The 12,860-nt window shown below is 55.0% G+C and overlaps 6 protein-coding genes across 6 annotated transcripts; 3 read left to right on the forward strand and 3 right to left on the reverse strand.

Moving 5' to 3' along the window:
* Window positions 1-999: 999 nt before the first annotated feature.
* W97_02292 (uncharacterized protein) lies at window positions 1,000-3,076 on the forward strand (the record flags this gene model as incomplete). The annotated part of the gene is made up of 4 exons (XM_007780192.1): window positions 1,000-1,071; window positions 1,121-1,132; window positions 1,202-2,796; window positions 2,896-3,076. The coding sequence occupies 4 exons, from the start codon at window positions 1,000-1,002 to the stop codon at window positions 3,074-3,076; spliced, it is 1,860 nt and encodes a 619-aa protein (XP_007778382.1).
* Window positions 3,077-3,722: 646 nt separating this feature from the next.
* Window positions 3,723-5,102, reverse strand: W97_02293 (uncharacterized protein; the record flags this gene model as incomplete). The annotated part of the gene is made up of 1 exon (XM_007780193.1): window positions 3,723-5,102. One exon carries the CDS (start codon window positions 5,100-5,102, stop codon window positions 3,723-3,725), a length of 1,380 nt encoding a protein of 459 aa, XP_007778383.1.
* A 490-nt stretch (window positions 5,103-5,592) lies between these two features.
* Window positions 5,593-6,880, reverse strand: W97_02294 (enoyl-[acyl-carrier protein] reductase I; the record flags this gene model as incomplete). Its single annotated transcript, XM_007780194.1, has 4 exons — window positions 5,593-5,820; window positions 5,889-6,617; window positions 6,697-6,779; window positions 6,838-6,880. 4 exons carry the CDS (start codon window positions 6,878-6,880, stop codon window positions 5,593-5,595), a joined length of 1,083 nt encoding a protein of 360 aa, XP_007778384.1.
* Window positions 6,881-7,405: 525 nt separating this feature from the next.
* On the reverse strand, window positions 7,406-8,758 carry W97_02295 (transcription initiation factor TFIID subunit D5; the record flags this gene model as incomplete). Its single annotated transcript, XM_007780195.1, has 1 exon — window positions 7,406-8,758. One exon carries the CDS (start codon window positions 8,756-8,758, stop codon window positions 7,406-7,408), a length of 1,353 nt encoding a protein of 450 aa, XP_007778385.1.
* A 1,457-nt stretch (window positions 8,759-10,215) lies between these two features.
* W97_02296 (uncharacterized protein) lies at window positions 10,216-10,544 on the forward strand (the record flags this gene model as incomplete). The annotated part of the gene is made up of 2 exons (XM_007780196.1): window positions 10,216-10,461; window positions 10,521-10,544. 2 exons carry the CDS (start codon window positions 10,216-10,218, stop codon window positions 10,542-10,544), a joined length of 270 nt encoding a protein of 89 aa, XP_007778386.1.
* A 769-nt stretch (window positions 10,545-11,313) lies between these two features.
* On the forward strand, window positions 11,314-12,771 carry W97_02297 (uncharacterized protein; the record flags this gene model as incomplete). The annotated part of the gene is made up of 1 exon (XM_007780197.1): window positions 11,314-12,771. The coding sequence occupies one exon, from the start codon at window positions 11,314-11,316 to the stop codon at window positions 12,769-12,771; it is 1,458 nt and encodes a 485-aa protein (XP_007778387.1).
* Between the last annotated feature and the right edge of the window lie 89 nt (window positions 12,772-12,860).

Genomic DNA, 12,860 nt, shown 5'->3' on the forward strand with positions numbered 1-12,860 from the left:
GGGCGTGAGCTTCTTGAAGTTATGATTGAGTATGTCAAGGGTCATGGGAGGTAGCTGCGCTGTTCTAAGGCGCTAGGTTTGCTCAGCGCTGGTCGCTCTGATCGGCGCTCATGGATCTGTGTAGGTTTGAACGGGATAGGGCATGGTGGGATATTGGGGAGTCGGTCGACTTTGATGATACCTCTCCGCTCTGTAGCGTTTCTTTTGTGTACTCAGCTCAGTCGTTTCGAGCATACAATGGACGAGCATCGATGATGTACGGAAATAATACTATGAATCGAAGATTATTTTCCAACCGGTTCGTTAGACCTGGTCATGTTCTTGAGAGCTTCATCAAGTCTCGAGCAAGCACCTAGGAAAGGGGATGTTCGTCAATTGCTGATGTCGAGTTCGTTTCTCGTAGCCCCTATGGACGATTCAGATATCCCATATTGCCTGAATAGCTACAGCCTAAAGGACGAGAGATTCACTAGCCCGTGCCGTAGGCCTTGCTGGGCTATATACTTGCAAGTAGCGACGACGCGAAATTTAATGCCCCACGTGATGCTGAGGGAGATACTTTTGATCAATGTTGACGCCCTTGAAGCTCTTCGGCGCCCACATGGCTCTAACTCAGTGCCTTGTTGATGGCTCTTCTCCAGCGCTGCCGCACACTCCGAGGCTCCCCTCTGTGGTTCCCGCTAGAAGCGATGGCGCGTTTTCTTAGCACTTACATACAGACGCGCATCAATTGTACAGTGGGTGAGTGAGCTGAGCTCCAGCAGAAAAGCTCTCCTGCGCCGCCTGACAAGGATGAGGACAGGCAAAAGTGCCAAAACATGGCATCAGATTGACGCTGCGAGAGCAAGTGATGTCATCGGCATGTGATGATTCCAGCCTCAGGCCACCTCGCGACGCGCGCAACAACACGCCAAGTTCACTCCCACGACTCCCACCACCGAGCACAAGAGCTCTCTCCAAACACTCGTCGCAGTAGAAATGACCTGAGGCATGTTCGAAATGGCGTCCGACACGCTCACATTGATCAGCTCTATCGGCATCAGGCTGTGCGCCTACGTCTTCTTGCGATGGGTGAGGTGTGCTCCTCCAGCTGCAACTCACGCGACTAACAGCGATTCAGATACCTACAACCGTGAGTGGACTACGCGTCGCGAGCAGGATGTAACCGTGCATGTCCTCAAACTGACGGACGGCCGCGAAGATTGTCCCACCAGCTATCTACACATTTCTCGCTTTATACATTCCCTCCTTCATCACTAGCTTCCTCTCGACTTCACCGTACAAGGTCATCTCGGATGAGATAGACATCATCGTCAGGGAGACCGTAGGCCAGGGCGAAGACTCGACCGATGCTTCAGATGTAGAGCTCCTGGAAGGTGCCGACGATGGGCCGCTTGAAGAGCTGGACGTGGAGGAGACGGTCGTGGTGGAAGAGAAGGGACCTCATGTCCTGAGGACGCTTTTGACAGGTTTGCCGAGTCCGTCGTCGGCCTTCTGGAGCTGGGTCACCTTTGCCATCAACATGGTCCTGGTGGGCTTGGTGACGGACGCCATCTTTCGAGCTCGTGTCTTTCACCCAGCGCACGACCTGTCGTTTGCACGAGTGGGTTACGTGTCGGACAGCAGCGCGAACATCTTGGTCCGCGAACCGCACGGGAGTGAGCTTCCCATTTTTGTGTCATACAGGCGAGCAGACCCTCCGCTATCAACGGATCCAGACAAGCGCCCGATCGACACAGCGTGGAAGTCCGCGGGGAGCATCTCCTGGTTGAGCAACGAAACCGACTACACAGCTGCAGTTGCTATCAACAACCTGAAACCAGACAGTCGCTACCAGTACTCCGTGTCTAATAACCATACTGGCTACTTCATCACTGCGCCGCGCGTAGGTGAGGTCTCGAGACGGAACGGGGACAAGTACACCTTCCTCCACTCCAGCTGCATTAAGCCACGCGTACCATACAATCCCTTCTCTCATCCGCTCCATATCCCAGGCCTCAAGCACCTCGCCGAATGGATTCCCAAGCTTCGTGCGCACTTCATGCTCTTCCTCGGAGACTTCATCTACGTTGACGTGCCTCTTCGGATGGGCAAGGAGGTGGAAGACTACCGCCGTGAATACCGCCAAGTCTACGCGTCTCCGGAGTGGCCAACCGCCTCGAAGAACTTGCCTTGGATCCACGTGATCGACGACCACGAGATTGCAAACGATTGGGACGGCAACACGACGGGCGTCTTCGAAGCTGCATACGATCCATGGACACACTACCAAGTCGCCGTGAATCCGCCCTCGGTCCGGTCAGGTCAGACATACTTCCACTTCACGCAAGGTCCAGCATCGTTCTTCATGCTAGACACGCGGCGATACCGCTCGCCTGCATTCGACAAGGACCCCTGGGATACCAGCAAAACGATGCTCGGCAGACAACAACTCCACGACCTCTTAACCTTCCTCAAGAACCCCCCTCCGCCCGGCGTGCGCTGGAAAATCATCGCCTCAAGCATCCCCTTCACGAAGAACTGGCGCGTTAACAGCGTCGATACCTGGGCTGGCTATCTCGCGGAGCGGCAGATGATCCTGGAAGCCATGTGGACCGTGGGTCTGGCCGGCGGCGTAGGGGTTGTCGTGCTCAGCGGCGACAGGCACGAGTTCGCTGCTACGGCGTTTCCGCCGCCGAGCGGGAGTAGGTGGCCGCTCAGCGCGACGGTGCATGAGTTTAGCACGAGCCCGCTGAGCATGTTTTATTTGCCGTATCGGACGTATAAGCAGGAGGGTGAGGAGGAGGTTTGCATTAAGTGAGTACTTAACCTTCGATAAGCCTGTGAACTGAATGTTTTGGACATGACGGCTGCACGAGACTTGGGACCCTTCCATTAGCTAATGAAATATGTTAGGTACATTCCGGATGGCAACTCCAAGTTCGGCGCCGTGGAGATCACGTCTCCGCCGGCCAGCGACCAGAGCCAGCTGCATTACAGGCTCTTCGTCGATGGCAAGGAGGAGTGGAGCCACACTATATTGACGCCGCCGGATATGAGGGGTGCTGGCAGAGCGAAGGATGCCATCTGGGGTTGAGTGAGTCAAAGAAGAGAGTTTTGGGCGTCCGTGTTTGCGAAATAACATATCTTCGAACGATGGGCAACTTGGCAGAGAAACGCTCCATGCGCAAAGCTTGACGCGTTGGCTTGAGGGCGTTGGGAGGGCGATAGGATAGTTATCTGATAATCTTCTTGGCTTTGCTGCCTTACCTTTCCATGGATATTCGGTCATGATATTGGGGCGGCGCTGGATCAGAGTGACTATTGTTGACACGTCCACGAGCGTAGTGCCTCGCTCTGGTCTCTCACATACCGAAAGCTAGGCTTGACAATGCACACTACCCAGCGAAGCTCTAATCCTCACTGAAGACACGTTTTCGGTTTGGTACAATCTCATCACTGGGACCACACCGTCATCACCAACCAGAACTCGCAGAGGAGAAGAATAACGGCAATCTGTTATCGCGCATGTACAGCATGCAATACGACGGAAAATCTACATGAAATAAAACAAAAACCCAGAACGCTATCCATGCTTGAAGCCATCCAGCGGCAGTCGCATAGGGCTCTTTTCAGCAGCTATTCCTGCCTCCCCTACGCCTCTCCCCCCTGCAAATGCATAGAGCTACCTTAAGGCGTCGTGCCCGTAACACTTTAGTACCGATTGCTATAAACCAAGAAACCTACAACAAAGCAAAAACGCTCCCCACAGCCAAAAGCCCCGCCATGGTCAGCCCTGCGCGCGTCCCCTTCGCGCCGCTCGTGGTGACCTGCGCAGGCTTGAAAGTCGTCGTGCTAGCAGCGGTGCCGTTGACCTTGCCAATCCCAATCGCCAGTGTGCTCGAGACGCTGGCAACAGAGGTTGATTGCGCGGTCGTCAGCAGCGTAGACGTCAGCGTCGTGGTGCTGGACGAGGTGCGCGTCGAGAGCATGACGAAGGTCGTGTTGCCGACGGCGAGGCTGCTCGTCAGCGTTGTCGTGCCCAGGATGGTGGCGGTGCTGGTCGTCAGGCGAGTGGAGGTTGTGTTGGTTAGGGAGGTGCTGGGGATTTGGAGCATGGTGGTGGTGTTGCTGTAGATTGGGGTTGCGGTCGTGAGGGCGGTGGAGGGGGCTCGCGTGGTCGTAGAGGCGGATGTGGAGGAGGTGGAGGAACTCAGGAGCGAAGAGGAGGAGCTTACGAGCGAGGAGGAGCTCGTGCTGGACGCCTTTGTGGTGGTCGATGAGATGGGTGTCGTCGACGGTTTGGTAGACGAGGGAGTCACTGTGATGGAAGAGCTGGTCGTTGATGGCTTAGGAGTTGTGGTCGAGGGGGTTGACGTGGTCGACGGTTTGGTGCTGGTTGTCGACGGCGTGCTCGTTGTTGACGGCTTCGTGGAAGTCAAAGAGCTGGTGGTCGACGATTTGGTGGTAGTGGTTGACAACTTGGTGTTGGTGGTAGTTGACGGCTTGGTGGTGGTGGTCGACGCGGTCGTCTTAGTAGAGCTAGGCGTCGGGGACGTCGTGGACGTCGGGGGGCACCAGGTGGTAGTGCTCGTAGTGCGCATCGTCACGATCCTCTCCGAGGATGAGGGAGCAGTCCTCTCATCCAGCGCCATATCTCGGCCTTGCAGAGCCTTTAACTCCCTGAGAGGGCCAAATGGCTGGTCATGATCCCAAAACATGCGGCCGTTCCAGATGCCCCTACATTGGTGCGCATCGACGACCCAGGCATTGACTTGGAATCTGCCTGTGTTGGTGCCCGCGATTTGCATACCGGCACCAGTAGAGATGTCAAGGTGGCCTGCACCAGAACCGTTGTTGTCAACGACAAGGAGATTCTTACAGCCAGCCGCGCCGCAGACGCGGATACACTGGCCGCATTGAGTTTGAGCATCCATTGACCCGTAAGAGACAATGCTGTTGAGGTCCAGAGAGTCATATGGGACACCACAAGCAGGCGGGTTAAGCCTCGCACGACCATCAGCAAGCGAGGGATAATCGTGGAAGGTCGCCATGTGTGTCTCGGCCATGACTGTGACGGCCACAGCTACAGCGGCAGCGATAACGGAGATTGTGGACTTCATCTTGGTGGTTGACCTTTTGGATTTAGAAAGGAAGAGAGCTCTGCACAGCAATATCTATGTCGCGACAAATTGCTTGGTGTCTCGCGTACAAAGGATCCTTCAATCATCAAGGTGGAGATGAAGTGGAAATACGAGAATAAAGGAAGTGTACAATATGGCCTTGTCCTGGTTTTTAGCACACATTAGAACTCAAAGAGTGAGAAACGACCAAAACCACAACTAAACATCTTACGGTAAAGAAATGTGGAGCAATGGGAAAACTTCTACTAGAACACAATTTTGAATGCCATGTGGGAAGTATGTTGGCGAATTTGCGAGCGTACCGTGGTTGCGATGTGTGGGAACCAGGACTGCACTATGGGTTCTACCGCACAATGTGAGCACATTTCTCGAGCAAGTTGTGTCAGCAAACGCAACAAGTCATGAAGCAGTACTTTCTTAGATGAAGGAAAAAGCTGCCCGACCAGGATCTAAGCGCATCATGATTGTTCTAAAGCTTGCTCTTGCCAATGCCCCACAACTCGGCCTCTGGATTGTTCACATTCTTGCCGACTTTGCCATCTTGTGCGATTGGCTTCTCGCCAGTGCTGTCGTCCTCGACGAGAAGCGATGACGCCTTCTGTAGCGTCTCGATCGCTTCCCGCTCGATGCGCTTCACCAGCTCATCGCAGGTGGGTATGTCATGGATCAGACCGATGACTTGACCGGCCGTCCATACCTGTTACAACTCCGTCAGTGCCGAAGGACTTGAGTGTCAAATTGAGTAGAACGTAGGAGAAAACTTACACCAAAGTCCTTATCCCCATTCAAAAACACCTGTCTCCCCCTCTTCCCACTAACAAACGGCGCAACCTCCTCAAACTTCCCCGTCGGACTCTCCCTCTCCACCCTAACCGCCTCCTCCGCGACCTTGTTTTTAAACAACCTGCTTGTGTTCCTCCATCTCCTGAGCACAAGCTCCGTATCCGTTTCCTGCGCCTCGACAATCGCCTCCTTGATCTTCTGATGGATCGGCGCCTCGACCGTACACATAAACCTCGTGCCCATATTAATGCCCTCGGCCCCCAGCGACAGTGCAGCCGCGAGTCCCTGGCCATCCGCAAACCCACCGGAGGCAATGAACGGCACGCCCAGGGTCTGGCGCGCGCGGCTCAGCAGGATGAAATTCGTGATGTCACTCTCCCCCACGTGGCCGGCGCACTCGAAGCCGTCGATGGAGAGGAAGTCCACCCCAAGCTTGACGGCGGAATGCGCGTGCCGGATCGAGGTGCACTTGTGTAGGATGATGCAGTCGGCGGCTTTGAGCTGCTTGATTACGGGGCCCGGGCTGTTGCCGGCCGTCTCGACGATGCGGATGCCTTCTTCGATTATCACGCGTGCGTAGGCTGGGTAGTCGGGCGGGGAGAGGGCGGGGAGGAGGGTTAGGTTCACGCCGAAGGGATTCTTGGTCATGGTGCGACATCGCCGGATCTCTTTGCGGAGGTCTTCGGGGGTGGGTTGAGTCAGGGCTGTCAGCTGTAGTGGAGCGCGAGTGTCAGTGTTTGTGCAGCTATGGGCGTGGTGAGACTGGGATGGGGGAGATGGGGAGTTGTACGATTCCCAGGCCGCCTGCGTTGCTCACGGCGCTGGCGAGCTCAGCGTATCCGACCCATTGCATGCCCCCCTGGACAACAGGGACTATCAACCCGATCAGCATAGAGTCTACGCGACTGCATCAGGAGTGGGAAAAGCGCACTCTTTATCCCAAGCTTCCTTGTGAGCGCGGTGTTGAAGGGCATCTTGGCAGGGTTCTGGAGCGATCACTGCGCAAGTGCTCGAGGGGTCTCTAAGATGATTCTATGAGGAGGTGACGATGAAGCGATTCTATGTACTCTAATACTGGACGTCTACATGGCGCTGGAGTGAGTGTTTATGCCCCAGACGTGCAACGGGCAGCGTGACGATTGCCGGGGACCGAGGCTGTTGACAAAGGCGGCAGTGACCCCATCACATGCACTCCTCCCGCAAATCGTAGGGCTGAGCTGTGCACGGATGGGGAGATCCAAGAACGGAGCTTGCAGCTAAAAGTCGTTCGGTCGGCGAGTATGGTTGCAAGAAGCACCACCCTTGCCCGAAGCGCCGCAGTGGTCAGTCCTGAGAAGGGGTTTCAATAATATTGAGGTACCGCCGCAAGTATTTGACCAGCCCGGTACCCACGATACATGTCCGTAGATATCCCAGACGCCATGCTCGCCCTATGCATACGCCCGTAACGCGCTGACCCGAAACTCCTGACGAAGCGACATACGACTATACTAGAGAGTTCATATGTTGACATCGCTCGCCAGCACCGCCGATATCAGCCTCGGCCTTCCCAACTCCAACACCCTCGCCGCAATAACATCTCCCACTTTGTCAGCAAGCCTACTCCTTAGCTCTTCATCACCTCCGTAACCATTGGCCATATCCACCGTATCCCTCTCCACTTTCTGCAGCCCCCTCAGCAAAGCCGCGACCACCATCTCCGCATCGGCTCTTCTCGCCTCATCCGCCAATCCTTCCTTTAGCAGGCCATCGTAGACCCTCAAGTTTGGGATAATGAGCTGTCTTATGCCCTCCGTGCCCGCAATGCCCTGCAGCCCAATGACAGCGCCGTAGTGCGTCCCGAACGGCTTGTTCGGATCCAAGAAATGCTTCAGACACGTCCGTGCGATACGTGACCGCAGCGTCTGGGATGACTTCCCGTACTTCTTCGCAATCATGATGAGAATGGATCCAGCAAGGTCGCGCAGCGCGAAGTGTGCGGTAGGGTCGCTGTCGTTCGCCGAACCGAGTCTCTTCCCCACGAGACAGGTCAACACCGGGGGGACGACGGAGGCGATGTACGGATCTACAAACAGACTCGGGTTCTCCAGAAGCGCTTGGGTAAGGTGCATCATTTGTGTGAGGATGAAGAGGTCTTTGAGGCTGTGCGTCACCTTTTCGGCGACGAACTGCACGAAGTAGGGCACTAGTTGGTGTAAGCCGGGATCGGTGCGTAGAGAGGCGAGCGCGGCAGAGCGGTACTCGTCGTTGGTCTCGTCGAGCATGGCGTTGGAGACCTGGTCGAAGTACAGCTGGAGTTCTTTCGACAGGACGTGTTTGACCAACGGCTTGACGGAGACGTTGTCGTTGCCGCTGAGTGCGGCGAGGTTGGGATTCGCGCCGGGTCCCTTGGGGAGGAGCTCTTGGTGTCTCGAGTCAACTGTGGTGGGGTTCTGAGGGATGGAGGGCTGAACCCCCTCAACGGCTAACCAGTGCGCCGTGAAGGAGATCTCCCGTGGTACTTTCGGCAGAGGCGCATTGATGAGTTTCTCGAAATCCACCTCTTCATCTTCGACGTAGTACAGTGGCTGGCCGGGCCCTATCGAAGCTTCGCCGAAGCGCAACGGGCGGGTTGACTCGTAGCCATAGAGCGGCTCCACGTCTAACACCCGCAACGCTTGGGCTATATCTTGTGTGCCCAATGTAGTCCGTCGGGAATGCCTCATGAACTTCAAGGCTTCTACAATAACTTGCTGCATCCGATAATCCACATCTTGTGCCAGCGCTTCCACAACATCCTTCTGGAGTGTGGCAATGCCCACGGATTCGGCAACATCCCTAATGTTGTCCGGGTTCCAGCGCGTGGAGGTCATGGCAGCCGTGTCGAGGCCTCGGATTCTGCCAGCCAGTGCGAATTGCTGAGGCGAGTCGGAAGGGTTCCGCGGCAGCACAAGCTGTTTGATAACGGTCAGGTTGCCCTCGGGCGGGCCGCAGTCGCGACAATATTCGCGCCTCTCGCGACGCTCATGCGGATAGTTATTCGGGTTGTTGCATGTGGGCGATGGCGTGGATGAAGATGCTGCGTGGTCCGGCTAGCAGTGATGTAGCCACCTCAGCGCCGAGCGGAATGCAGGTACCTATGGTGGAGGCGCGTCAAGGTGGTTGTCGACCTTCCCTCGCTCGTGAAGCTGGAGCTCTGACTTTCAACATTGGCGGGGCGTTCGTGGCAGGGATGCTTGGCGGCGGCTCAAGCTTCGAAAAGGACTACAGGCGTGTCCCATTGCAACAAAACTCCAAGAACTAGCCGCTAATACCACTGCCCGGTTGACCGCGCTTGCATGAATGGTCATGGCTCCGGGTTTGTTCACGTTCACGATCTCCCTTGAGGGATATCAGCACACATGGGGAGAACTCATTTAAAGCGTAAGGCTCCACGACTCGCATCCACTAGACATTTGGGCCTCCATGAGAGCCGATGCTCGGTATCGATTTCGATTGAGTAGAGCATGGACAGCATCAGGCGTGAGAGGCCTTTCGTTGGGCGTCAATAGGAGATACTCTGGCTATCTAGGTATTTCCGCTGAGCGGAGCGGACACACAAATCTCCAGAGATCGTATCTCCAAAGCCAGTCACAGGCCGAAACCCAAGAAACGAGCGGCAATAATCGTCTCCACGTGGTTCCGAAGTATGAGGCTTCGACTCCGGGAAAGGCGACCACAACACGGGCAGTAAAGGAGGCGTGTTCGCCCAGTCGCTGCTATCAACAGCCATTGGACATCATGTTCCGGAAATCCCCAAGCTGATCAGTTCGTCATTCCTGTCAGCTCACTACCGAGAGGACAATCGGACTAGAAGTCTAGTCTCCGAGCCAGTGCGTGAACAGGATCTTGTTTGTGCTGAAAGTAGTCTTTGTGCCACCACTGTCTTAACTGTCCTGAGAGTGCTGTTGTCAGAAGCAACTTCCTCCTTCAAGCGTCCAAAGACCCTAAGCACCCAAAAAAAGGCATCGTTACCCAGGTCCGCTGAACAAAATGCAAAGATGCGATGTCCGCCTTGCCAGACGGGCCGCTGCACCTGTCGCATTTCTTGGTAGCAAGCGTGACTGGGTTTGCGTTGCTGCGATGTTGCGCGTCATGTCTCCTTCTGACTGTACTTAATCTCATGCATATTCACTAGCACAGCAGCAAGAGAAGGCGTGCTACACACAGTCTCCTCCGCTCATCAACATTTCTTCACAAGTACCCAATCGCTACCCAAAACAACATATCTTCAGCTCACTATACGCATCGAAACTTTTCAAAGATCTTGCCTGTGTGCGCGTGCGTCAGCATGGTCCTCGTAATCGAAAGCCTCTTGTCCAGCTACTTTGAGGATCTTTTACCAAAGGCCACCGAAGCGTCACCATACCCAAGCGAGAGGCCTCAGCCAACCTTAGCCGTCAATGTGGCTGTCACCGACAAGATCGAGCGCTCAAAGGGTGATCCGCGTCCGCACTCTCCGCCACCCCAACCGCCACCAAGCCCCACGAACTCCGCCAAACAAGCAGAAGCCAAGAAGTATTCTGATCTTGATGTGGTATGTTGACCTTGACGACACCCAATTCTAGCAACAAAGAGATCTAACGTAACCACAAGATCGCACTGCCTGGCTGGTACTAGGAGGGAGCCGTAAATCAGAGCATTTAGCGAGAGCGGTCCCGTTTACAAGAAATTACTAGGAAGGTAAGATTTCAGATTTGTAACTTCTTTGTTTCTCATACATCGCCTAAATCAGCCACTACGCGACCGCCTCGTTCGTTCCCATGTGGCGCCTCTAAACTTTAAACATTCCATTTGCTGATGATAACTTTTCATCAAATCAGGGCCAATGACGGGAGTGTGCAAACCTGTTCAGCTGCAACCTCTACGTGATTCGCGGAGGCCACCTGATTTGCGAATACGGGCATGCTTCCTTTATTCCACTCAAGTGGCACTAGAAACGGATCATGATAAGCGCGGACCTGAGTCTATTCCGTTTAACCCGCTCCTCCTATTACGTGCCAGAACGAACTACGTCTTCAATTATTTCCTTATTCTTGTGCACTGCTGGTATCCATTCAATACCAACTAGCTAATTCGCTGTGGGTGCTTTCTGTCATGGCTATCAATCGGAATGCATCATCACGTGTCGATAATTGAGGAATGCCGGAGCTCGCTCAGAGCTACTATTGTGCCTCTTTGTTCTCCTGCTCGTCTCTCCTTCGTGCGTGCGCCTCTGACATGCTAAACACAGAGTTCTGTGGTGGAAGCCTCAGCACGTGGCCTTTGCCGCATCCGTCCTCTCCTTCTCTTTGTCCTCAACGGAGCTGAAGCCATGGGTGATACATTATAGGTCGTATCCTAAGCATCTTACTCACCTCCAACTCGCAGAATCCAAGTCTTAGTGAGCATGCCACGCGAGCCTTTCAACGTCGTCATTCTCGGCGCATCATTCGCTGGTCTTTCGGCGGCACACTACTTCTTGGACAACATCGTCAAAAGTCTGAGCACCATCGCCAACCCACCGAAATACCGTGTGGTCCTCACATCACCCTCTAGCCACTTCTACTGGAACGTTGGTGCACCGCGAGCGCTGGTCTCACCCAGTTTGATACCTCATTCGCAATCCTTTGTATCGATAGAAGGGGGCTTCAAACAGCATCCGTTCACGGATTTCAGCTTTAAGCAGGGCACCGTCATCGCAGTGGATCCCAGCGCACGGAATGTAACCGTCATTCTCGCGTCCCCTACCTATAATCCTCGTGGCTCTACGTCAACGCGCAAGACCTCTCACGCGTCTTCTGCCAGCAAAACCCATACAGCGTCCTCCAGATTCAGTACTATACAGACGGTACCATATCATGCCCTCATACTGGCGACCGGTAGCTCTGCCATCTCGCCTCTGCTCTCCCTACACGGTCCACATGAGAACACCATAAATGCTCTCAATACATTCCATGACAAGGCGAATCAAGCCAAAAGTATCCTCATAGTCGGTGGAGGACCTTCAGGCGTAGAAAGCGCAGGCCAGCTAGCAACCCACTTCAAAGCCGGCCCGAAGAAACTGAAGTTTCGCCCCACGCAGCCCAAGTCCAGCGAAGGGAGTGCAGAATCCAAGCGTCTTAGTGGAGGCTCCTGGGGATCCGGCAAGCAGTCAGCGTCCAGCCAGGATGCGAATCCCAAACTCAAAACTATGACCCTCCTCTCCGGCAGCGACCGTCTCCTCCCTCGACTCTCCCCAGCCGTAAGCAAAAAAGCCGAGAAGAAGCTCAAGCGCCTGGGCGTCCACGTCGTGCACAACATCCGACAGCTCGCCCTCTCCGAAAACCCCGACGGCACCGTGAACTGCCACATGAACAATGCCATGACCATCACCGCAGACGTGCACATCGCCGCGACAGGCGTCGAGCCCAACACTGCATACCTCCCGCCCGAGCTCGTCAACGGCGACGGCTACGTCGTTACAGACCCGACCTACCTCCGCGTCTACGGCGCGGGCGACAGAGTCTACGCGCTCGGCAACTGCGCGTCCTACTCCAAGAATTGCGTCTTGGACGTCTACGACGCGCTGCCGGTGCTGATGCACAACCTCAAGAACGATCTACTGGCATACGAGCTGAGGTCGGAGGCGAAGAAGGGGTTTGAGGGAACCATCGCGGCATTGCAGGATCTGAGGTATGAGCAGAATCCGACGGAGAGCCAGCTCATTCCGATCACGAGGAGGGGAGGCGTTGGGGTTATTTTTGATGTTAAGGTGCCGAGTCCGCTGGTGCATTGGCTTAAGGGGAGGGATTACGGGGTTGGGAGGGCGAGGGCGGTGGTGGAGAAGGGGAATAATCCTTACACGCCGGGGTTGGCTAAGAAGTAGAGGAATGGGGCTTTTGTTAGCTATTCTGTTGATCGCATGAGAGACTACTACTATCGTTCGATTCTCTCAGTACTATCAATGACTGTCTG

This window comes from Coniosporium apollinis, assembly GCF_000281105.1.
Source record: "Coniosporium apollinis CBS 100218 chromosome Unknown supercont1.8, whole genome shotgun sequence".
Taxonomy (NCBI): Eukaryota; Fungi; Ascomycota; class Dothideomycetes; genus Coniosporium; species Coniosporium apollinis.